The 23,604-nt window shown below is 47.1% G+C and overlaps 1 protein-coding gene across 2 annotated transcripts in view; it reads right to left on the bottom strand.

The window, feature by feature from the left end:
- DMXL2 (Dmx like 2) overlaps positions 1-23,604 on the bottom strand; it is a 401,239-nt gene that overhangs the window by 227,921 nt on the left and 149,714 nt on the right. For both annotated transcript variants that reach the window (XM_063926075.1, XM_063926076.1), the window contains exon 12: positions 13,114-13,798. In XM_063926075.1, the coding sequence (XP_063782145.1) occupies positions 13,114-13,798 (685 nt within the window). The remainder of the gene's footprint in view (positions 1-13,113; positions 13,799-23,604) is intronic.

Here is a 23,604-nt window from a genome sequence, read left to right as displayed (position 1 = left end):
CTAGGAACAGCAGACGTGTCGTCGGAATCAGCTGCGATTTTGGAATATTTAGAATCCATCCGTGCTGTCGTAGTACTACTTGAGATAGTGCTACGCCGACCTATAACTGTTCTCTGGACCTTGCCCATATCAGGAGATCGTCCAAGTAAGGGATAATTAAGACGCCTTTTCTTCGAAGAAGAATCATCATTTCGGCCATTACCTTGGTAAAGACCCGGGGTGCCGTGGACAATCCAAACGGCAGCGTCTGAAACTGATAGTGACAGTTCTGTACCACAAACCTGAGGTACCCTTGGTGAGAAGGGCAAATTGGGACATGGAGGTAAGCATCCTTGATGTCCAGAGACACCATATAGTCCCCTTCTTCCAGGTTCGCTATCACTGCTCTGAGTGACTCCATCTTGAACTTGAACCTTTTTATGTAAGTGTTCAAGGATTTCAGATTTAAAATAGGTCTCACCGAGCCGTCCGGCTTCGGTACCACAAACAGCGTGGAATAATACCCCTTTCCCTGTTGTAGGAGGGGTACCTTGATTATCACCTGCTGGGAATACAGCTTGTGAATGGCTTCCAATACCGCCTCCCTGTCGGGGGGAGACGTTGGTAAAGCAGACTTCAGGAACCGGCGAGGGGGAGACGTCTCGAATTCCAATTTGTACCCCTGAGATACTACCTGCAGGATCCAGGGGTCCACTTGCGAGTGAGCCCACTGCGCGCTGAAATTCTTGAGACGGGCCCCCACCGTGCCTGAGTCCGCTTGTAAGGCCCCAGCGTCATGCTGAGGACTTGGCAGAAGCGGGGGAGGGCTTCTGTTCGTGGGAAGAGGCTGTCTGCTGCAGTCTTTTTCCCCTTCCTCTGCCCCGGGGCAGATATGAGTGGCCTTTTGCCCGCTTGCCTTTATGGGGACGAAAGGACTGAGCCTGAAAAGACGGTATCTTTTTCTGCTGAGAGGTGACCTGGGGTAAAAAGGTGGATTTCCCAGCCGTTGCCGTGGCCACCAGGTCCGATAGACCGACCCCAAATAACTCCTCCCCTTTATACGGCAATACTTCCATATGCCGTTTGGAATCCGCATCACCTGACCACTGTCGCGTCCATAACCCTCTTCTGGCAGAAATGGACAGCGCACTTACTCTTGATGCCAGAGTGCAAATATCCCTCTGTGCATCTCGCATATATAGAAATGCATCCTTTAAATGCTCTATAGTCAATAATATACTGTCCCTGTTCAGGGTATCAATATTTTCAGTCAGGGAATCCGACCAAGCCACCCCAGCACTGCACATCCAGGCTGAGGCGATTGCTGGTCGCAGTATAATACCAGTATGTGTGTATATACTTTTTAGGATATTTTCCAGCTTCCTATCAGCTGGTTCCTTGAGGGCGGCCGTATCAGGAGACGGTAACGCCACTTGTTTTGATAAGCGTGTGAGCGCCTTATCTACCCTAGGGGGTGTTTCCCAACGCGCCCTAACCTCTGGCGGGAAAGGGTATAATGCCAATAATTTTTTAGAAATTAGCAGTTTTTTATCGGGGGAAACCCACGCTTCATCACACACCTCATTTAATTCATCTGATTCCGGAAAAACTACGGGTAGTTTTTTCACACCCCACATAATACCCTTTTTTGTGGTACTTGTAGTATCAGAAATGTTCAAAACCTCCTTCATTGCCGTGATCATGTAACGTGTGGCCCTACTGGAAAATACGTTTGTTTCCTCACCGTCGACACTGGAGTCAGTGTCCGTGTCGACCACCTGAGGTAACGGGCGCTTTAGAGCCCCTGACGGTGTTTGAGACGCCTGTACAGGTATTAACTGATTTGCCGGCTGTCTCATGTCGTCAACAGTCTTTTGTAAAGTGTTGACACTATCACGTAATTCTTTCCATAAGACCATCCAGTCAGGTGTCGACTCCCTAGGGGGTGACATCCCTAACACAGGCAATTGCTCCGCCTCCACACCATTTTCCTCCTCATACATGTCGACACAACGTACCGACACACAGCACACACACAGGGAATGCTCTGATAGAGGACAGGACCCCACTAGCCCTTTGGGGAGACAGAGGGAGAGTTTGCCAGCACACACCAGAGCGCTATATATATATATAGGGATAACCTTATATAAGTGTTTTTCCCTGATATAGCTGCTGTATATATTTATCTGCCAAATTAGTGCCCCCCCTCTCTTGTTTTACCCTGTTTCTGTAGTGCAGGACTGCAGGGGAGAGTCAGGGAGCCTTCCTCCAACGGAGCTGTGAGGAAAAAATGGCGCCAGTGTGCTGAGGAGATAGGCTCCGCCCCCTTCTCGGCGGCCTTTCTCCCGCTTTTTTAAGGAAAAATTGGCAGGGGTTAAATGCATCCATATAGCCCAGGAGCTATATGTGATGTATTTTTTGCCAAATAAGGTGTTTTTATTGCGTCTCAGGGCGCCCCCCCCCCCAGCGCCCTGCACCCTCAGTGACCGGAGTGTGAAGTGTGCTGAGAGCAATGGCGCACAGCTGCGGTGCTGTGCGCTACCTTATTGAAGACAGGACGTCTTCTGCCGCCGATTTTCCGGACCTCTTCAGTCTTCTGGCTCTGTAAGGGGGCCGGCGGCGCGGCTCTGGGACCCATCCATGGCTGGGCCTGTGATCGTCCCTCTGGAGCTAATGTCCAGTAGCCTAAGAAGCCCAATCCACTCTGCACGCAGGTGAGTTCGCTTCTTCTCCCCTTAGTCCCTCGGTGCAGTGAGCCTGTTGCCAGCAGGTCTCACTGAAAATAAAAAACCTACTTTAAACTTTTACTCTAAGCAGCTCAGGAGAGCCCCTTAGTATGCACCCTTCTCGTTCGGGCACAAAAATCTAACTGAGGCTTGGAGGAGGGTCATAGGGGGAGGAGCCAGTGCACACCAGGTAGTCCTAAAGCTTTTACTTTTGTGCCCAGTCTCCTGCGGAGCCGCTATCCCCCATGGTCCTTTCGGAGTCCCCAGCATCCACTAGGACGTCAGAGAAATTATGTTTAAAACAAGCACTGTTACGTTAGTACGGTATAGTGGAAAAAACAGACCGGCATCTAAAGTTCAAACTTTCAAAAGGTTTAACAATGTTGATCTAGAGCAGAGATTTTCAACTTTTTAAAACTCGCGGCACAGTGAACAAGATTTAAATATTGTCAAGGCACGCCATTTTTTTTTTAACTCAAATATAATGGTGATGCATGGTGCAGTTGCATGTCCTAGGATGTCATGTTGCAGCTTCTTCATAGGTAACGCCTGAGCCACATCTGAGAAAGCCAGAAGAGCCCAACACTGCCCGAGCCCAAAATTAGAACTGGCTCTGTAACCACAAAACCCTTAAGTATTGATCATTCCAGGGCCTCAGTAGCATAAAAACACTGACGGGCCTGGCTCTGCTTCTATGGCGGCACACCTGGAGACTGCTCAGGGCACACTAGTGTGCCACGGCACAGTGGTTGAAAAACTAGAGGAAGACAAAAAATCTCCAGTGTACAGTAAATCGGGCCAATTTAGCCTGATGGGGCGTGAGCTGGAAGAAAATATTAGATTGTTTTCTCTTAATGGATTGGTAGTTACTAGTCATATGCTAGAGACCCTTCTCTATGACTTTAAAGATATTCAGTATGTTTTGATGTCTTCACTCTCCTACAGTATATCACCTAATCTGCTAGTAACTTTACTGTTCATGCTTTTTAATCATCCATATACAATAAAATAAAAGATAACTAAACCAAGAGAAAAACGTACGATCACTGTAAAACTTTGGTAAACTTTTAAACAAGGGAACTAGAGGTGGGTGCTCAGGGTCTCCCAATGGATTTAAGGTAAAGTATAACAATCCTGTTTTCTTTCATTCATTCACTTGACTATATCTGACCATGCATAAGTCCCTAAACTGCCCCTTTGGGTGTGTGTGAAGAAGAATTGCAATCAAGTTTCCAAAATGGTTAAACTTGTAAAACTTCTGCAAAAGTATGCACCGAGGTTAGAGTGGCTGCCATACACAGTTGCTCAGGCAAAGCTCTGTACCAGACAGCCCACAAGGCAATCACTCTCTTCTCTTTCTTCTTACAGGGTACTTCCACTCCACTGTGTGCTATTCCTGTAATGTGTACCTCCATTGGTAGCACACCCTGCCAGCTGTAACCTACGCAGTGCGCCCCACATGGCTGCCTCGGATGGTTCCTTCGTGGGCAGGGTGTGCCTCATTTGGATCTTTCCATGCAGGGTATAGCATACTCCTACACACGTGTCAGTTTCCCATACATGCATTTGGCCCTTGTATGGCTCATCTCCCACTGTGTAACCTTCGTAGTGCGCCAAACATGGCTGCCTTATCTGGTGCGCTTGTGGATGGGATGAAAAATACATGGACCTGATGGTTTTATTGGAACCCTACTCTGAACTTAAGGACTCTGCAATCTCCCCGTTTTGTGTTCTCTTCTAGGGGTGGACTATTTGTGCGCCTAAGATGGCTGCCACACCTGGTACCTTGTGAGGGTGGTATACACAGCCCCTGGAGGTTATTACCCAAAATGCCTACACCAATCATGCATTATTGTTTCTGTGTGCATTTGTTTTTTGTGTTGTCTGTGTGGTTTATCTTTTGATGTAATACTTAAATCTTCTGTATTATGTGCATTGTTTGAGTTCTAGTTGGCACCGCGGATGGCTGCCTCGGTGCTGCTCTGCCAAGCAGCCTTCGTTTTTAGTCTTACATGTATAATATGTTGAGTCTATTGTACAGTTGCAATGTGCAGTATCAACTCATACGTGTAATGTTTGTAATGTATGCTACATTTTTCCCCCTTCTTATGCTATGTATTCCCCCTTCATGTTGCTGCTTGGCAATGCATTGTGCCATAAATAATTCCTAGTGTACGTGAGTACACCTGGCCAATAAAGCGGATTCTGACTCTGATCTAGCAATAGGCACCATCACACTATAAATATCAGTAATGGAAAAACATATGGGCTGCACTATGACGGCATCAACGTTATAACCCCTGTTCCATAACTTCCACTGGCCACAAATTTAAAGTGGAATACAACCATGCATGACAGTACAGTAGCATATTGGCTGCAGCCACTACTGGAACCAGGTGGACAGATTATATGTCCTCTATAAACAATAGTGTATTGCCTTGTCAATACTGGACCTTCTCCTTTACTGCCAGAATTAAAAGACTGAAACTAATGTCACTAATTCAAACCAAGGCATCATGTTGCTCTGACCACCTTTTCTATTTCCTCCTCGTGTGTGTGGGGGTTTCCTATGGGTACTCTGTTTTGGACCCTCATGCCAAAGACATACTAATAGTTTTACTGGCTCTTGACAAAATTAAGTGTATTTGCACGCTTGGAGGGGTAATGTATATTTTAAGCTACACTAGGATGGGGACTAATGAAAACGATTAAACGTTTTCCATAAAAGGATAGGAGGTGATGGGTGTGTAACCTAGAACTTTTGTTTGAGTTTATACTATTCATCGCAAAGCAACTCCCTATTCTTCCTTTTAAATAGAGTACTGTCAGGCACCTCTGACTCCTTGCTGTCCTGCATGTATAGTGCCTGCCATACTGTCTGCACTGAATCATCTACCCTATGTCAATTAGAGTCTGCATGAAAACATGAAGAATCCTCAGAGTCTGATTCCTCTCTCTTCAAGAACAGAACGCTCAAATCAGAATCACTGCAAGACATAACTCTGAAGTTTACAATACCTAACCAGTGATGAGACCTGTACCGATCCCAAAACGGTTTATCTAGATGTATCACTAAGTTCCCAGCTTGATAATACAGAAGAGTGTGGCGCATAAGTGTCCCCCAAGTGGATGAAAGAGGAACTCTATGTGGACCTACAAAAATAGCAATGAGATACAATATCTGGATCAAACACCACCTCTAAACATTAGATTTAAAGACATGATTTAAAAATGGTATCCAATCCGCTTTAAATTCTGTTGCTGAATTTTCTATCACCACTGCATGTAGTAACGAATTCCAGATTAATCAGCCTCACAATAAAGTAACCCCATCCTATGTACCCAGTTACACCAATTTATTTTTCTATTTAGAACCGATGACACTTATCCAATGTATGATCCTTGGCATGTCCCAAAACCTGCCAATAATGATACTATGCTTTCATGAGGTTTAAACCTCTGCCCATGGAGGTAAGATCCTTGGCACAAAAAAGTTGAACATGTGTTGGAAGCATGTTTTAGTGTCAAGAGGAAATGCACAGACATGTTTTAATAGGATGTAGTTATGTGACCGGCAGTTGCGGGCTTTGTTGCGCTCCCCCCCCCTCCCCCCCAACCCATTTTAATAACACAGTGAAACACACGTTTTTTCGCTATTAGCACCTTTAGCAAATATATATATATATATATATATAGATATATATATATATATATAGATCCAAAGAAAACGGCACTGGAGGCTTGTGTATGCAAAAAGAATTGTATTGGAGGTACCTCCAATACAATTCTTTTTTGCATACACAAGCCTCCAGTGCCGTTTTCTTTGGATCTGCATGCTGTTTGATATCCAGGCACGGGGCGAAGTTGTCATCATTGATGGAGTGCCGGCTGTTATGGACTATATATATATATATATATATATATATATATATATATATATATAGAAAGAAATACAAAAACGTCTTAAGACTTTTTAAGTAATGACATTAAAGGTTGCTTTTAGCCATAACAAAATTCACATTTTCTATATAAACAAAATGTTTGCAATTGGAAGGCTGTTGAAAAATATATAAAGGATCTGCTCACTTGAACTACTAATTAAGAAAATGACCAACACAACTAACTGAGATAAAAATATTTGAAGTACGTTAGTAAACTACGATAAAAGACAAAATTAAAGTAATCCTTGCAATCCCCTTAAAATAAGATTTTACTCACCGGTAAATCTATTTCTCGTAGTCCGTAGTGGATGCTGGGAACTCTGAAAGGACCATGGGGAATAGCGGCTCCGCAGGAGACTGGGCACAACTAAAAGAAAGCTTTTAGACTACCTGGTGTGCACTGGCTCCTCCCACCATGACCCTCCTCCAAGCCTCAGTTAGGATACTGTGCCCGGAAGAGCTGACACAATAAGGAAGGATTTTGAATCCCGGGTAAGACTCATACCAGCCACACCAATCACACCGTATAACTCGTGATACCATATCCAGAAACAGTATGAAACATAACTGAGCCTCTCAACAGATGGCTCATAACAATAACCCTTTAGTTAACAATAACTATATACAAGTATTGCAGACAATCCGCACTTGGGATGGGCGCCCAGCATCCACTACGGACTACGAGAAATAGATTTACCGGTGAGTAAAATCTTATTTTCTCTAACGTCCTAGTGGATGCTGGGAACTCCGAAAGGACCATGGGGATTATACCAAAGCTCCCAAACGGGCGGGAGAGTGCGGATGACTCTGCAGCACCGAATGAGAGAACTCAAGGTCCTCCACAGCCAGGGTATCAAATTTGTAGAATTTAGCAAACGTGTTTGCCCCTGACCAAGTTGCAGCTCGGCAAAGTTGTAAAGCCGAGACCCCTCGGGCAGCCGCCCAAGATGAGCCCACTTTCCTCGTGGAATGGGCTTTTACTTATTTAGGATGCGGCAATCCAGCCGCAGAATGCTCCAGCTGAATTGTGCTACAAATTCAGCGAGCAATAGTCTGCTTAGAAGCAGGAGCACCTATTTTGTTGGGTGCCTACAGGATAAAAGCGAGTCAGTTTTCCTGACTCCAGCCGTCCTGGAAATATAATTTTTAAGGCCCTGACTACGTCCAGTAACTTGGAATCTTCCAAGTCCCTAGTAGCCGCAGGCACTACAATAGGTTGGTTCAAGTGAAAAGCTGATACCACCTTAGGGAGAAACTGGGGACGAGTCCTCAATTCTGCCCTATACATATGGAAAATCAGATAAGGGCTTTTACATGACAAAGCCGCCAATTCTGACACACGCCTGGCCGAAGCCAAGGCCAATAACATGACCACTTTCCACGTGAGATAGTTCAAATCCACAGTTTTAAGTGGCTCAAACCAATGTGATTTTAGGAAACTCAACACCACGTTGAGATCCCAAGGTGCCACAGGAGGCACAAAAGGGGGCTGAATATGTAGCACTCCCTTTACAAATGTCTGAACTCCAGGCAGTGAAGCCAGTTCTTTCTGGAAGAAAATCGACAGAGCCGAAATCTGGACCTTAATGGAACCCAAGTTTAGGCCCATAGTCACTCCTGACTGTAGGAAGTGCAGAAAACGACCCAGCTGAAATTCCTCTGTTGGGGCCTTCCTGGCCTCACACCACGCAACATATTTTCGCCAAATACGGTGATAATGGTTTGCGGTTACTTCTTTCCTGGCATTTATCAGCGTAGGAATGACTTCCTCCGGAATACCCTTTTCCTTTAGGATCCGGAATTCAACCGCCATGCCGTCAAACGCAGCCGCGGTAAGTCTTGGAACAGACAGGGCCCCTGCTGTAGCAGATCCTGTCTGAGCGGTAGAGGCCATGGGTCCTCTGATATAATTTCTTGAAGTTCTGGGTACCAAGCTCTTCTTGGCCCATCCGGAACCACGAGTATCGTTCTTACTCCTCGTTTTCTTATTATTCTCAGTACCTTTGGTATGAGAGGCAGAGGAGGGATACATAAACCGACTGGTACACCCACGGTGTCACTAGAGCGTCCACAGCTATTGCCTGAGGGTCCCTTGACCTGGCGCAATATATAGTTTTTTGTTTAGGCGGGACGCCATCATGTCCACCTCTGGCCTTTCCCAACGGTTTACCAACAGTTGGCAGACTTCTGGATGAAGTCCCCACTCTCCCGGGTGTAGGTCGTGTCTGCTGAGGAAGTCTGCTTCCCAGTTGTCCACTCCCGGAATGAACACTGCTGACAGTGCTAAGACGTGATTTTCCGCCCATCGGAGAATCCTTGTGGCTTCTACCATCGCCATCCTGCTTCTTGTGCCACCCTGTCGGTTTACATGGGCGACTGCCGTGATATTGTCTGATTGGATCAGTACCGGCTGGTTTTGAAGCAGAGGCCTTGCCAGACTTAGGGCATTGTAAATGGCCCTCAGTTCCAGAATATTTATGTGTAGGGACGACTCCTGACTTGACCAAAGTCCTTGGAAATTTCTTCCCTGTGTGACTGCCCCCCAGCCTCGAAGGCTGGCATCCGTGGTTACCAGGACCCAGTCCTGTATGCTGAATCTGCAGCCCTCTTGAAGATGAGCACTCTGCAGCCACAACAGTAGAGATACCCTGGTCCTTGGAGACAGGGTTATCAGCCGATGCATCTGAAGATGCGATCCCGACCACTTGTCCAAGAGGTCCCACTGAAAGGTTCTTGCATGGAACCTGCCGAATGGAATTTTGCTTCGTAAGAAGCTACCATTTTTCCTAGGACTCGTGTGCAGTGATGTACCGATACCTGTTTTGGTTTCAGGAGGTCTCTGACTAGAGATGACAGCTCCTTGGCTTTCTCCTGCGGGAGAAACACTTTTTTCTGTTCTGTGTCCAGAACCATCCCCAGGAACAGTAGGTGTGTGGTAGGAACCAGCTGTGACTTTGGAATGTATAGAATCCATCCGTGCTGTTGTAGCACTTCCCGAGATAGTGCTACTCCGACCAACAACTGCTCCTTGGCCCTCGCCTTTATAAGGAGATCGTCCAAGTACGGGATAATTAAAACTCCCTTTTTCGAAGGAGTATCATCATTTCTGCCATTACCTTGGTAAAGACCCTCGGTGCCGTGGACAGTCCAAACGGCAGTGTTTGGAATTGGTAATGGCAATCCTGTACCACAAATCTGAGGTACTCCTGGTGAGGATGGTAAATGGGGACATGTAGGTAAGCCTCCTTGATGTCCAGGGATACCATGTAATCCCCCTCCTCCAGGCTTGCAATAACCGCCCTGAGCGATTCCATCTTGAACTTGAATTTTTTTATGTATGTGTTCAAGGATTTCAAATTTAAAATGGGTCTCACCGAACCGTCCGGTTTCGGTACCACAAACAGTGTGGAATAGTAACCCTGTCCTTGTTGAAGTAGGGGCACCTTGACTATCACCTGCTGGGAATACAGCTTGTGAATTGCCTCTAGCACAGCCTCACTGCCTGAGGGAGTTGTCGGCAAGGCAGATTTGAGGAAACGGCGGGGGGGAGACGCCTCGAATTCCAGCTTGTACCCCTGAGATACTACTTGAAGGATCCAGGGATCCACCTGTGAGCGAGCCCACTGATCGCTGAAATTTTTGAGGCGGCCCCCCACCGTACCTGGCTACGCCTGTGGAGCCCCCGCATCATGCGGTGGACTCAGAGGAAGCGGGGGAAGAATTTTGATTCTGGGAACTGGCTGACTGGTGCAGCTTTTTCCCTCTTCCCTCGTCTCTGTGCAGAAAGGAAGCGCCTTTTACCCGCTTGCTTTTCTGAAGCCGAAAGGACTGTACCTGATAATACAGTGCTTTCTTAGGCTGTGAGGAAACCTGAGGTAAAAATTTTTTCTTCCCAGCTGTTGCTGTGGATACGAGGTCCCAGAGACCATCCCCAAACAATTCCTCACCCTTATAAGGCTCTATGTGCCTTTTAAAGTCAGCATCACCTGTCCAGTGTCGGGTCTCTAATACCCTCCTGACAGAATGGACATTGCATTAATTCTGGATGCCAGCCGGCAAAATATCCCTCTGTGCATCCCTCATATATAAGACGACGTCTTATGTTCGCAAAATAGTATCCCTGTTTGACAGGGTTACAGACCACGCTGCAGCAGCACTATCTGCAGGTCTCAGTCTAGTACCTGAGTGTGTAAATACAAACTTCAGGATAGCCTCCTGCTTTTCATCAGCAGGTTCCTTCAAAGTGGCCGTATCCTAAGACGGCAGTGCCACCTTTTTTGACAAACGTGTGATCGCCTTATCCACCCTAGGGGATATCTCCCAGCGTAACTTATCCTCTGGCGGGAAAGGGTACGCCATCAGTAACTTTTTAGAAATTACCAGTTTCTTATCGGGGGAACCCACGCTTTTTCACACTTCATTCACTCATTTGATGGGGGAACAAAACACTGCCTGCTTTTTCTCCCCAAACATAAAACCCCTTTTTTTTTTTTTTTTTTTTTTTTTTAGTGGTACTTGGGTTAATGTCAGAAATGTGTAACACATTCTTTATTGCCGGGATCATGTAACGGATGTTCCTAGTGGATTGTGTATATGTCTCAACCTCGTCGACACTGGAGTCAGACTCCGTGTCGTCATCTGTGTCTGCCATCTGAGGGAGCGGGCGTTTTTGAGCCCCTGATGGCCTTTGAGACGCCTGGGCAGGCGCGGGCTGAGAAGCCGGCTGTCCCATAGCTGTTACGTCATCCAGCCTTTTATGTAAGGAGTTGACACTGTCGGTTTATACCTTCCACCTATCCATCCACTCTGGTGTCGGCCCCACAGGGGGCGACATCACATTTATCGGCATCTGCTCTGCCATCACATAAGCCTCCTCATCAAACGTGTCGACACAGCCGTACCGACACACCGCACACACACAGGGAATGCTCTGAGGACAGGACCCCACACAGCCCTTTGGGGAGACAGAGAGAGAGTATGCCAGCACACACCAGAGCGCTATATAATTTAGGGATTAACACTATATTGAGTGAATTTTTCCCAATAGCTGCTTGTTTATACAATATTGCGCCTAAATTTAGTGCACCCCCTCTCTTTTTAACCCTTTGAGCCTGAAAACTACAGGGGAGAGCCTGGGGAGCTGTCTTCCAGCTGCACTGTGAAGAGAAAATGGCGCCAGTGTGCTGAGGGAGATAGCTCCGCCCCTTTTTCGCGGACTTTTCTCCCGCTTTTTTATGGATTCTGGCAGGGGTATTTATCACATATATAGCCTCTGGGGCTATATATTGTGATATATTTGCCAGCCAAGGTGTTTTTATTGCTGCTCAGGGCGCCCCCCCCCAGCGCCCTGCACCCTCAGTGACCGGAGTGTGGTGTGCATGAGGAGCAATGGCGCACAGCTGCAGTGCTGTGCGCTACATTGGTGAAGACTGATGTCTTCTGCCGCCGATTTTCCTGACCTCTTCTTGCTTCTGGCTCTGTAAGGGGGACGGCGGCGCGGCTCCGGGAACGAACACCAAGGCCAGTTCCATGCGGTCGATCCCTCTGGAGCTAATGGTGTCCAGTAGCCTAAGAAGCCCAAGCTAGCTGCAAGCAGGTAGGTTCGCTTCTTCTCCCCTTAGTCCCTCGATGCAGTGAGCCTGTTGCCAGCAGGTCTCACTGTAAAATAAAAAACCTAAAATAAACTTTCTTTCTAGGAGCTCAGGAGAGCCCCTAGTGTGCATCCAGCTCGGCCGGGCACAGAAATCTAACTGAGGCTTGGAGGACGGTCATGGTGGGAGGAGCCAGTGCACACCAGGTAGTCTAAAAGCTTTCTTTTAGTTGTGCCCAGTCTCCTGCGGTGCCGCTATTCCCCATGGTCCTTTCGGAGTTCCCAGCATCCACTAGGACGTTAGAGAAATAACATGACCACGTGGAGGCATCATCCATCCACAGCTGACCTATTTACTACTACAGTATATAGTGTTGCCGATAACTATCCCTATGAAGTTTCTATTTATATGAAAAACATGGACTTAAACAACAATGTTCGGCTTATGAATCGGCATGCAGGAGAAGGAGAGGAGTGCAAATCTTTAGGGGGACACAATGGACTGGAAGACAACTGTGCTGAAAGTTAGAGAATGCTACAGTACATTGGGGCAGACGTATTAAACCTGGACACGGCATAAGAAAGTGATAAAGCAGTGATAAGTGCAAGGTGATAACGCACCAGCCAGTCAGCTCCTAACTGTCAATTTACATATTGGAACTGATTGGCTGGTGCGTTTATCACCTTGCACTACACTGGTTTATGACTTCCTTATGCCTTCTCCAGGTTAATACATCTGCCCCAATATTTTACCTTATTTTAACCAAAAGACATTCAAATCTAAAAGTTGATGAAATTCTTCTTTTAAAATTTTAAGTTCTTACAGTGGGTCATTAAAAATTAATTTTTAATATATTACACAGTTTGATACACTCACCTAAACAATAGCTTGGTATAAGAGTTGGAAGCCAGGCCACATTACAGAAGGCAGAAGTGCGAAGAGAGTTGATGCGGGCAAGTTCTGAAACCCCCCCACTGTATGACAGAGGTCCAATTGGATCAACTCTCCATAAAATAAGCTCACTATAAATTGCATTCGGGTCATGGAACGTCTGTGTTGCTGCATTTCTAAAATGTTGCCTGGGGAAACATTTCACATTTTTCACGGGATCCATTAATTTACTACCATGCTCCATTTCCCATGGATTGTCTTCAGAGTCCGGAGTCATCAGCACATTATGGTGAGAGGAGGTTAGCAGCAAAGGCAGAACAGAGTGGCAAGCCAAATCATTTAGGTGGAATCTGTGGCCACAATAACGAAACTTATGTGACACAGTCAGCACGGATGAAAAGGCAGACTTATCGGCAAAAGTAACGGCCCACTGATTTAACGACCCATCGATGTGCTTGGAAACCATCATCACTGTAGAAACCATACCAGTTCTTTCTAGAAGAGCCTTCGAAGTAGAAACTGTTGCATCTCCAGCCATCATCATCTGCTGCAGGAGACCGATAGCATCTTCCTTGGCGGAGGTAGTGCAAGCATACATCATTATATTTTTGCTAAGTGAGCTGGCGTCTCCTGATGGAAAAGCAACTGGAATCCGAGAAGAAAACGACACCTTAAAAACAATTAAATATATAGTTAATTAATAGTTATAGTTAATTAATAGCTATGCTTAAAAATGTATTGCAGATTTTATTGTCTAAATATGATGAACACTAACTTCTTTATGTTTCATTTATATGTAAAGAATAAGAACAATTCAAAAATTTAAGTCAGTGAGTTTTTAATTTATTTTTAGGAACTTGTATTTATGTGATAACTCCATGTTTGTTTCTTATCCTTTCAAGCTGTGCATAGCAGCATGTACGAGCCAGGAGGCTCTTCAGCAAATCTTCTGTTTTCTTTTCTCAGTGCATAAAATGGAGAATGCCTCCGAGCCCATTACTGTGCACTAGGGACAAGTGAGCATTAAAACGAGTTGCGGCATTAGGAATAAAAGCCTTGATTCTGAGGACTTGGTGTTTTGTTTTGCAGGAATGGAAAGCAAATTGGTGTTAGAAAGGAGCACTATTAAGAACTGACAACTGATCCCCAGGCTCCGAATTTATGCCTTAGCAGACAGCAGAACAAAGCACTTCAATTACTTAATGCCTTTAGTCATGAACAATGTAGAGAATTATACAAGGGGAAGATCCACTGACTGCTGAGAGACCCACTGTCTATGCAGAGTCCAAACACGTGAAAATTGAGTGCTGTAGGGTGGAACAATGGGGACAGCAAAGTGCTTCTAGGTTGTAATAACAAAAGTGTTTGTGACTTCCCGTTTCAAAAGGGGGGCACACACGGAGAGATCAATCTGACTAGATTGCTTAGAAGTTAAGCAGGGATCTCTCCGTGTGTAAGCCCCCCAGCGATAGCGATGCACGGACCCGCACGTCGCTATCGCCGATGCTAGATTTGCCTGCATGCAGGCACAATCTAGCACATCGCGCCCCATCCTCATCACCACCCCCCTTGCTCAGCACACATCGCGCTGCGCTTGACGGGGAGAGAGATGTGTGCTGAACGGTCTGTGATAGATTGCTCAGCACACATCTCTGCCAGTGTGTACTGGCCTTAAGTTTCTGTGCATGCATTTATACAGTCCTGAAAGAAGTAGTATGAAGGAAATAAACAAAAAAAATAAGCTTGTGTTAAATGTAATAATGGGGTTGTGGTTGTAGGACAGAGACTGTATGAGAGAAAAGGAGAGTTATGGTAGACTTACTGTACCATTGTTAAGTCTCTTTCTGCAAAGTACATTGGGTTCCACAGGGAAACATCTAGGTGTAAAGTGGATGTGGATCTGGATCCAGAGGCACGAACAGGTAAAGCTTTAGCTGTCCCAGGATGCATAGGGGCCTCCCCTATAACCCCACCTCCCGGCACTGTGAGCTCAGTTTTGTCAACCAGTCCAATACAGAAGCAGGCAGGAGAAAAGGCAGATGTTAATCACATAAGAACACAATCTCATAACAGGAGAAGATACCAGTGGCTAATGTCATACAAACCCAAAGAAGCTAGGTGCGTCAGGGTGGGCGCCCTGTGGAACCCAATGTACTTCGCAGAAAGAGCGTTAACAATGGTAACTCTACCATAACTCTCCTTTTCTGCAGCAGGGTACATTGGTTTTCACAGGGAAACATCTGGGATGTCCTAACGCAGTTCCCCAAGGGAGGGGATGTGCTTTAGCGGATGTGAGAATCCGGCGTCCAAAGGAAGCATCCTGGGAGGCGAAGGTATCAAAGGCATAGAACCTAAGAAACGTGTTCACAGAGGACCACATAGACGCCTTGCACAATTGTTCTGCAGAAGTGCCATGGCGGGCCGCCCAAGAAGGTCCCAACAGACCGGGTAGAATGGGCCTTAATTGCAGCAGGAGCTGGAAGACCAGCCTGCGCGTAAGCATGTGCAATCACCATTCTAATCCATATGGCCAAGGTTTGCTTATTCGCAGGTCAGCCACGTTTGTAGAATCCAAACAGGACAAATAAGGCATCAGACCGACTAACAGAGGAAGACCTGTCCACATAGATACGGAGAGCCCTAACCACATCTAAAGACCATTCTTTAGCCGAAGAGATAAAGGTCGGGACCACAATCTCTTGGTTCAGGTGAAAAGATGACACCGCCTTAGGCAAGTAACCTGGCCTGGTTCGGAGAACTACCCTGTCACGTTTGAAAATCAGCAAGGGCAGATGACAGGACAAAGTGCCTAAGTCTGAGACCCTCCTTGCAGAGGCAATAGCCAGCAAGAACAGGCCCTTGGCCGTGAAACATTTTTGGTCCACTGCTTCAAGAGGTTCGAAGGGAGACTCTTGAAGGGCTTTCAATACAATAGACAGGACCCATGGAGCCACTGGTGGGACATAGGGAGGCTGAATACGTAGAACACCCTGAGTGAAAGAAGGAACATCAGGTATAGAGGCAATCTTGCACTGAAACCATACCGACAAGGCAAAAATATTAACCTTGAGGGAGGCTAAGACAAAGACCTAAGTCACAGGGGTATATTCAATTCAAGTCGAAAGCTGCCGTCTGTCAAAAAGACGTCGGTTTTTTACTTTTTTAGGTCGGAAGGGGTTCCAACCTATTCAATATAACCCCCAATTTTTCGACAAGTCGAGGAATTCGACTTGTTGAAAAGCACGTGGATCGGCGGAATAGCTGCCGATCCACGTGGTTGTGTCGAAAATGGGGCCAAATCCGACAGGTTTTGGCCCCCTTTTCGACCATCTCAATTCGACTTTACAAAAAGTCGAAGTGAGATGGGGAGAGCCGAGGCAGGGACGGGGTGAGCAGTGCTGGAGGATGTCACAGCCGCCGCTCACAGCAGCGTCCACCCGGCTCCAGCAAGTGAGGTCTCGCTTGCTGGAGCTGGGTGGACGCTGCCGTGAGCGGTGGCTGTGATGCATGGGTTGAGAGAAGGGGGACGGTGAGAGGCAGAGAGACTGGGGGGGGGAGAGCCACGGGCAGAGAAGCGATACAGCAGCGGCAATATAGCCACTGCTGTAGCGCTGCTCTCCCCCATCTGCCCGCTGCGCTCCCCCGTCTCCCCTCCCGCATCTCAATTCAACTTTTTTAAAAGTCGAATTGAGATGTCATTGAATAGCCCAGGTCGGATCCATTTTGACAAATGAATGTCGGAATGGATCAGACTTCAATTGAATATACCCCTGAGCCTCTTTGTAGAAAAGCCAGAATCCTGAAAGTTCTGAATCTACAAGCATCAAAATTCTTATCAGCATACCAGGTGAAGTAAAAATGCCAAACCCGGAAATAAATCCGGACAGAGGCCGGCTTGCGGGCCTTCAGCATAGTCTGAATAACCGCCTCAGTAAATCCTTTGGCCCTCAGGAGTGATGCTCCAAAAGCCACGCCGTCAAAGCCAGTCTGGCCAGGTCCTGGTAGAGACAAGGGCCCTTTACGAGGAGAACTTGACAATGAGTAAGTAGAAGTAGCAACTGGAAATAAATCAACGAGACCTACTATAGAATTTATGTCTAACATAACAAAGAAAATTAATAAAAGAAAGAATCACGTGCGACTCGGAGGGACTAATTTATCTTCTACAATGCCCGTGTGGATATCAATACATTGGGCAGACAAAAAGAAAACTACGAGTAAGGATTTCAGAGCACATATATAATATACAAAGAGGTTTGGAAATGCACAGTGTCTCCAAGCATTATAGAGACTGCCATAATAATGATCCATCCAGCCTCAAATTTATAGGCATACAGAAAGTACAATAAAATTGGAGGAGAGGCAATATATGCCTAGAACTCAGAAAAAAAGAAACTAAATGGATATATTACATGCAGACCTTACAACCTGAAGGATTAAACGTAGAAATTGATGTAAATTAATTTTTATAAGACCATTAAATTTAACCCTTATTTACAGTATTACATTATGAACGCCATACCGAAAAAAATAAAGAAACAATATAAATGTTTTTAGCTCTATATAGATTCCTATGGGCACATGGTTGCCGCTGTTTATTTATAATATCCGTTTTTACATTTCCTGTTTTAAATGAGGAAAAATAAAGTTGTTTAAAGTTTTTAAGTATATAAAGGAGATTAGTTCTGCAATCAAAATCCTAGACAAAGGGCGCAAAGCCCGAAACGCGTTGGAGAAGGTACGGAGGTTAAGGGGAAAGATGCACAATTGACAACAGCACCACGCGCTCTGAAGCTGAGAGCCATACGAGGGAGACCAAGCCGGCGCCGCAGAAAGACGGGAGCCAACAAAGCACGCTACAGCCGGTCAGGCTGATTAACATTAAGCCGCTGATACCACAGGTAGGGAAAGCAGGGATAGTTTACTTGCACCCGCAGACTGTGGATATAAACCGGATCTTGGAAACCCTAAACAAATCTCTTTTTAAATCATCACAAAAGAGCTGTTACATTATTACACTAAACTCCTTTTTATTACGGGTATGGGCGGTTCTTTTGCATAATTAAGCGCTCCAATTTTATCTTTTAAAGTTGCCATTATTTAATACGGAGCTGCTCAAACACATACACAGCGCAGTATTAATTTATTAGAAGGGGACGCTCTGTCGATAGACCCTGCAGGTCTGAGAACCAATGCCGCCTGGGTCACGCAAGAGCGACTAGAATTAGCATTTCTCCTTCTTGCTTGAACTTCCGCAGTACCCTGGGCAGGAGTGACAGTGGAAAGAAAATGTAAGGCAGCTGAAAGTTCTACGGAACTGCCAGTGCGTTCACGAACGCTGCCTGATCCCTGGTTCTTGATCCGAAGATCGGAATCTTGTGATTGTGTCGAGACGCCATGAGGTCTACATCTGTAGGCTCTATCTGTCCACCAGGAGTTGGAAGACTTCCGGATGAAGGCTCCTATCTCCGAAGCGAATGTCCTGGCGACAGAGGAATTCCGCTTCCCAGTTCAGGACGCTTAGAATGAACACTGCCGATATGGCTGGCAGATGGCGTTCCGCCCAATAGAGGATTTTTGACATTTCCAACATTGCCGTGCGGTTTTGAGTGCCACCTTGATGGTTTATGTATGCCACTGTGGTGGCCTACAGGCCTGTTCCGAACCAGAGGCATAGCGAGAGACAGTGCATTGAACACTGCCCTTGGTTCCAGAATGTTGATCGGAAGGAGTGATTCTCCCTCGGTCCAGCGACCTTGAAACGAGTGTTGCTCCAACACCACTCCCATCCCCAAAGACTGGTGTCCGTTGTCAGTAGGACCCATTCGGGGATCCTGTAGGGACTGCCCCTGCACAATTGCTGGTGAGCCACCAGGACAGCAACAGACAAACCTCCGGAGTCAGTAGACCATTTGGTATCTGATCCAATGAGGTAGGCCATACCACTTGGATTGGATCAACCGTTGCAGGGAACGAGTGTGAAATTGAGCGTACTCTACCATGTCGAAGGATGACACAATCAGGCCAAGTACATGCATCGCCGAGTGTATCGGGGCGATGAAGGAAGCGCCGTATCCTGTCCTGAGGTTTCAGGACTTTGTCTGGAGACAGAGACTGTGTGTATCCAAGAGTGCCCCTAGGTGCACCATGCTCTGAGCTGGGACCAGCGAGGACTTTTTCCAATTTATTATCCACCCGTGGGCTTGTAGGAAAGTTGCGGTCAGTTGTAGATGACTGAGGAAGACTTCGTGTGAACAGAATCAGTAGGTCTTCCAAGTATGAAATGATTCTGATTCTCTGGCAACGGAGGTGGGCCGTCAACACGGCCAGGACCTTGGTGAAAATCCAAGGAGCAGTAGCCAGTCCAAATGGCAGCGCCTGGAATTGGTAGTGAAGGTCATCAAAAGCAAACCGCAGGAACTGCTGATGCGAGATGGCATTAGGAATATGCAGATATGCATCCTGTATATCCAGGAATACCACAAAGTCTCCGGGTTCCATAGCCAGCACTATTGAGCGCAACGTTTCCATACGAAACTTGTACTCTCTCACAAACGTATTCATAGATTTGAGGTTGAGTATAGGCCGGTAGGACCCATTGGGTTTTGGGACCAGAAACAGAGTCGAGTAATAACCTCTGCTACTCTGGGGCTGAGGAACCGGCACAACCACTCCAGTACTCAGGAGGGAACTTACAACCGTTTGTAGATCCTGCGCTTTCAACAGATCCAACGGGAGAGCCGTTGTACAGAACTGGTGAGGGGGACATCTCTTGAATGAGACAGCGTACCCGTGATAGACAATTTCCCGTACCCAAGTGTCTCAAATGGTAGTGAGCCAGACCTGGGCGAACTGTAGAAGTTGGAATCCCACCCTCGCGTACCCCAGGGAGAGGCCTGTACCATCATGCAGCAGGCTTGTCATGTTTTGCAACAGGCTGATGGGCTGCCCAAGACTGCTTTGCCTTGGGCTTGGAGGTTTTGGAAACACGAGATTGTCTCGGGTATGTCTGACCTTTCGCTTTCCCTTGAGGACAAAAGAAGCGAAAAGCGGTACTTTTTGCCTTCTGAGAAGGATTAGTGGTGGGGAGAAAAGCTGTCTTAGCAGCTGCCAGTTCAGACACACTTTTATTTAGGTCTTCCCCAAACAAAATGTCCCCAGAAAAGGGGAGGACTTCCAAAGTCTTCTTCGAGTCCAAGACCACTTTCCACCTCAACCAAAGTATGCAGCGCGCCAGGACAGACATAGTCGACGCTTTGGCTGCCAAAACTCCCGCCTCAGAGAACGCCTCTTGAATGTAATAAGAAGCGGTGGTAATATGAAACATGTATTGTCTGGGATTGTCAGTTATCCTCGGGCAGCTCTTCCTCTAACGCCTGACCCCACGCCTCAATACCTTTTGCAGCCCAAGGGGCAGCTATAGTGGGTCTACGGACAGCCCCGGTAAGGGAGTATATAGGTTTCAGGCATCCCTCAACACGCTTATCTGTAGACTCCCTCAGTGAGGTGACAGTGGTGACAGGCAGAGTGGATGATACCACTAGGTGGGTGACATGAGATTCCACCGGCGGCGGAGTCTCCCATTTGTTACACAACTCTGCAGGTAGAGGGTAGGAAGCCAAAGACCGTAGTGCATTCCAAACATATTATCCTTCTACCCTGGAATAAAAAATAAACAAAAAATTCCAAGCAGCAGCAGCAATGGCTGCATATATCACCCCCGCCCACCCCCACCCCCACAATAGAAAAGGGGGGGGGGGGTAATTGCAGGCTCCCACCCATAGCCTACATTAACCTATATCCAGAAAATTGCCACAGCAAGCCAGCAGTCTGATTGTGACTGAGAGACTGCTGGCTGCAGAAAAGTCAGTGTGCAGTCCGGTCGCTGGGTCACTGACTGTGTGAGTGCCGCGGCCTGTCCGTCACTCACAGCCCCTAACACCGCCACAGCCCGCGGCCCGTGATGCAGCCTTCGAAAACCTGCCTGCCTCCAGCTACAGTGAGTGACAGAATCCTCCGCAGGGCCGCCGTTTCTCGTCCTCCACTCCGCTCCGTCAGCCGCCCGAGCCGCTCTGATCCTAACTTAAGTGACACACTTGTCACTTATAAAATGGCGCCCACCCGCTCCTCTGTGGCGTCTAACATTTTATAGTCAAACCCCGGCGTGTGACGTCATGGCGTCAATAAGTCATGACGTCGCGGCGCAAACGCGTCAGAATGCATTACTCCGCCCAGTGAGCGGCGTAAAACGGAGGGGCGGGGGGAGACAGGAGTGTGAAGGCAGCAGCTGCCAGCAGGATCCGCGGCGGACGCCCCGTGCAGATGCACGGCTCGCACGCCTGTAAAAACGGCCCTGCACAGAGCAGATATATGCACACTGTCACATGCAATGCAGAAATTATATTACAATAATGCTACACTGGACTATATATGTATATATATATATATATATATGTATGTATATGTATGTAAATAAAATCATAGCGCGGTCTCAAACCGGAGGATATAGCAGAACACTCGTACATTATTCTATGCAATGTACACTTTTTCTCAACTAACGCTGTCTCTAAGATATTCAAATGACTGTAAAAACACAGCGCTGTACATAGCTGGCTTTACATGGGAGACCTTGCCCAGCAATCCCAGAGACCTGCTGCTGCTGTGAGGTGGCGCCCAGAGTCTCTGTGAGGGAGTGTGAGGCAGCTCCAGGGCAAGAAATCTGGAGGAGATGGCGCCCGGGGCCAGGGGAGGGGCTACAGGTCAAGCGCTGTCTCCCCTATGCTGGTCTTCCACCCCAGGTACTCTGGTGCCTCACTAAAATAAGAATTTACTTACCGATAATTCTATTTCTCATAGTCCGTAGTGGATGCTGGGAACTCCGAAAGGACCATGGGGAATAGCGGCTCCGCAGGAGACTGGGCACAAAAGTAAAAGCTTTAGGACTACCTGGTGTGCACTGGCTCCTCCCCCTATGACCCTCCTCCAAGCCTCAGTTAGGATACTGTGCCCGGACGAGCGTACACAATAAGGAAGGATTTTGGATCCCGGGTAAGACTCATACCAGCCACACCAATCACACCGTACAACTTGTGATCTGAACCCAGTTAACAGCATGATAACAGAGGAGCCTCTGAAAAGATGGCTCACAACAATAATAACCCGATTTTTGTAACAATAACTATGTACAAGTATTGCAGACAATCCGCACTTGGGATGGGCGCCCAGCATCCACTACGGACTATGAGAAATAGAATTATCGGTAAGTAAATTCTTATTTTCTCTGACGTCCTAGTGGATGCTGGGAACTCCGAAAGGACCATGGGGATTATACCAAAGCTCCCAAACGGGCGGGAGAGTGCGGATGACTCTGCAGCACCGAATGAGAGAACTCCAGGTCCTCCTCAGCCAGGGTATCAAATTTGTAGAATTTAGCAAACGTGTTTGCCCCTGACCAAGTAGCTGCTCGGCAAAGTTGTAAAGCCGAGACCCCTCGGGCAGCCGCCCAAGATGAGCCCACTTTCCGTGTGGAATGGGCTTTTACAGATTTTGGCTGTGGCAGGCCTGCCACAGAATGTGCAAGCTGAATTGTACTACAAATCCAACAAGCAATAGTCTGCTTAGAAGCAGGAGCACCCAGCTTGTTGGGTGCATACAGGATAAACAGCCAGTCAGATTTTCTGACTCCAGCCGTCCTGGAAACATATATTTTCAGGGCCCTGACTACGTCCAGCAACTTGGAATCCTCCAAGTCCCTAGTAGCCGCAGGTACCACAATAGGCTGGTTTAAGTGAAACGCTGAAACCACCTTAGGGAGAAATTGAGGACGAGTCCTCAATTCTGCCCTGTCCGTATGAAAAATTAGGTAAGGGCTTTTATAGGATAAAGCCGCCAATTCTGAGACACGCCTGGCTGAAGCCAGGGCTAACAGCATTACCACTTTCCATGTGAGATATTTTAAGTCCACAGTGGTGAGTGGTTCAAACCAATGTGATTTTAGGAACCCCAAAACTACATTGAGATCCCAAGGTGCCACTGGAGGCACAAAAGGAGGCTGTATATGCAGTACCCCCTTGACAAACGTCTGAACTTCAGGAACTGAAGCTAGTTCTTTCTGGAAGAATATCGACAGGGCCGAAATTTGAACCTTAATGGACCCTAATTTTAGGCCCTTAGACAGTCCTGTTTGCAGGAAATGCAGGAAACGACCCAGTTGAAATTCCTCTGTAGGGGCCTTCCTGGCCTCACACCACGCAACATATTTACGCCAAATACGGTGATAATGTTGCACAGTTACATCCTTCCTGGCTTTGATCAGGGTAGGGATGACTTCATCCGGAATGCCTTTTTCCTTCAGGATCCGGCGTTCAACCGCCATGCCGTCAAACGCAGCCGCGGTAAGTCTTGGAACAGACAGGGTCCCTGCTGTAGCAGGTCCTTTCTTAGAGGTAGAGGCCACGGGTCCTCCGTGAGCATCTC

The sequence above is a fragment of the Pseudophryne corroboree genome, chromosome 6 (genome assembly GCF_028390025.1).
Source record: "Pseudophryne corroboree isolate aPseCor3 chromosome 6, aPseCor3.hap2, whole genome shotgun sequence".
NCBI lineage: Eukaryota > Metazoa > Chordata > Amphibia > Anura > Myobatrachidae > Pseudophryne > Pseudophryne corroboree.
The sequence above is the reverse complement of the archived record's forward strand: the minus strand, read 5'-3'. Positions and strand labels throughout refer to the sequence as shown.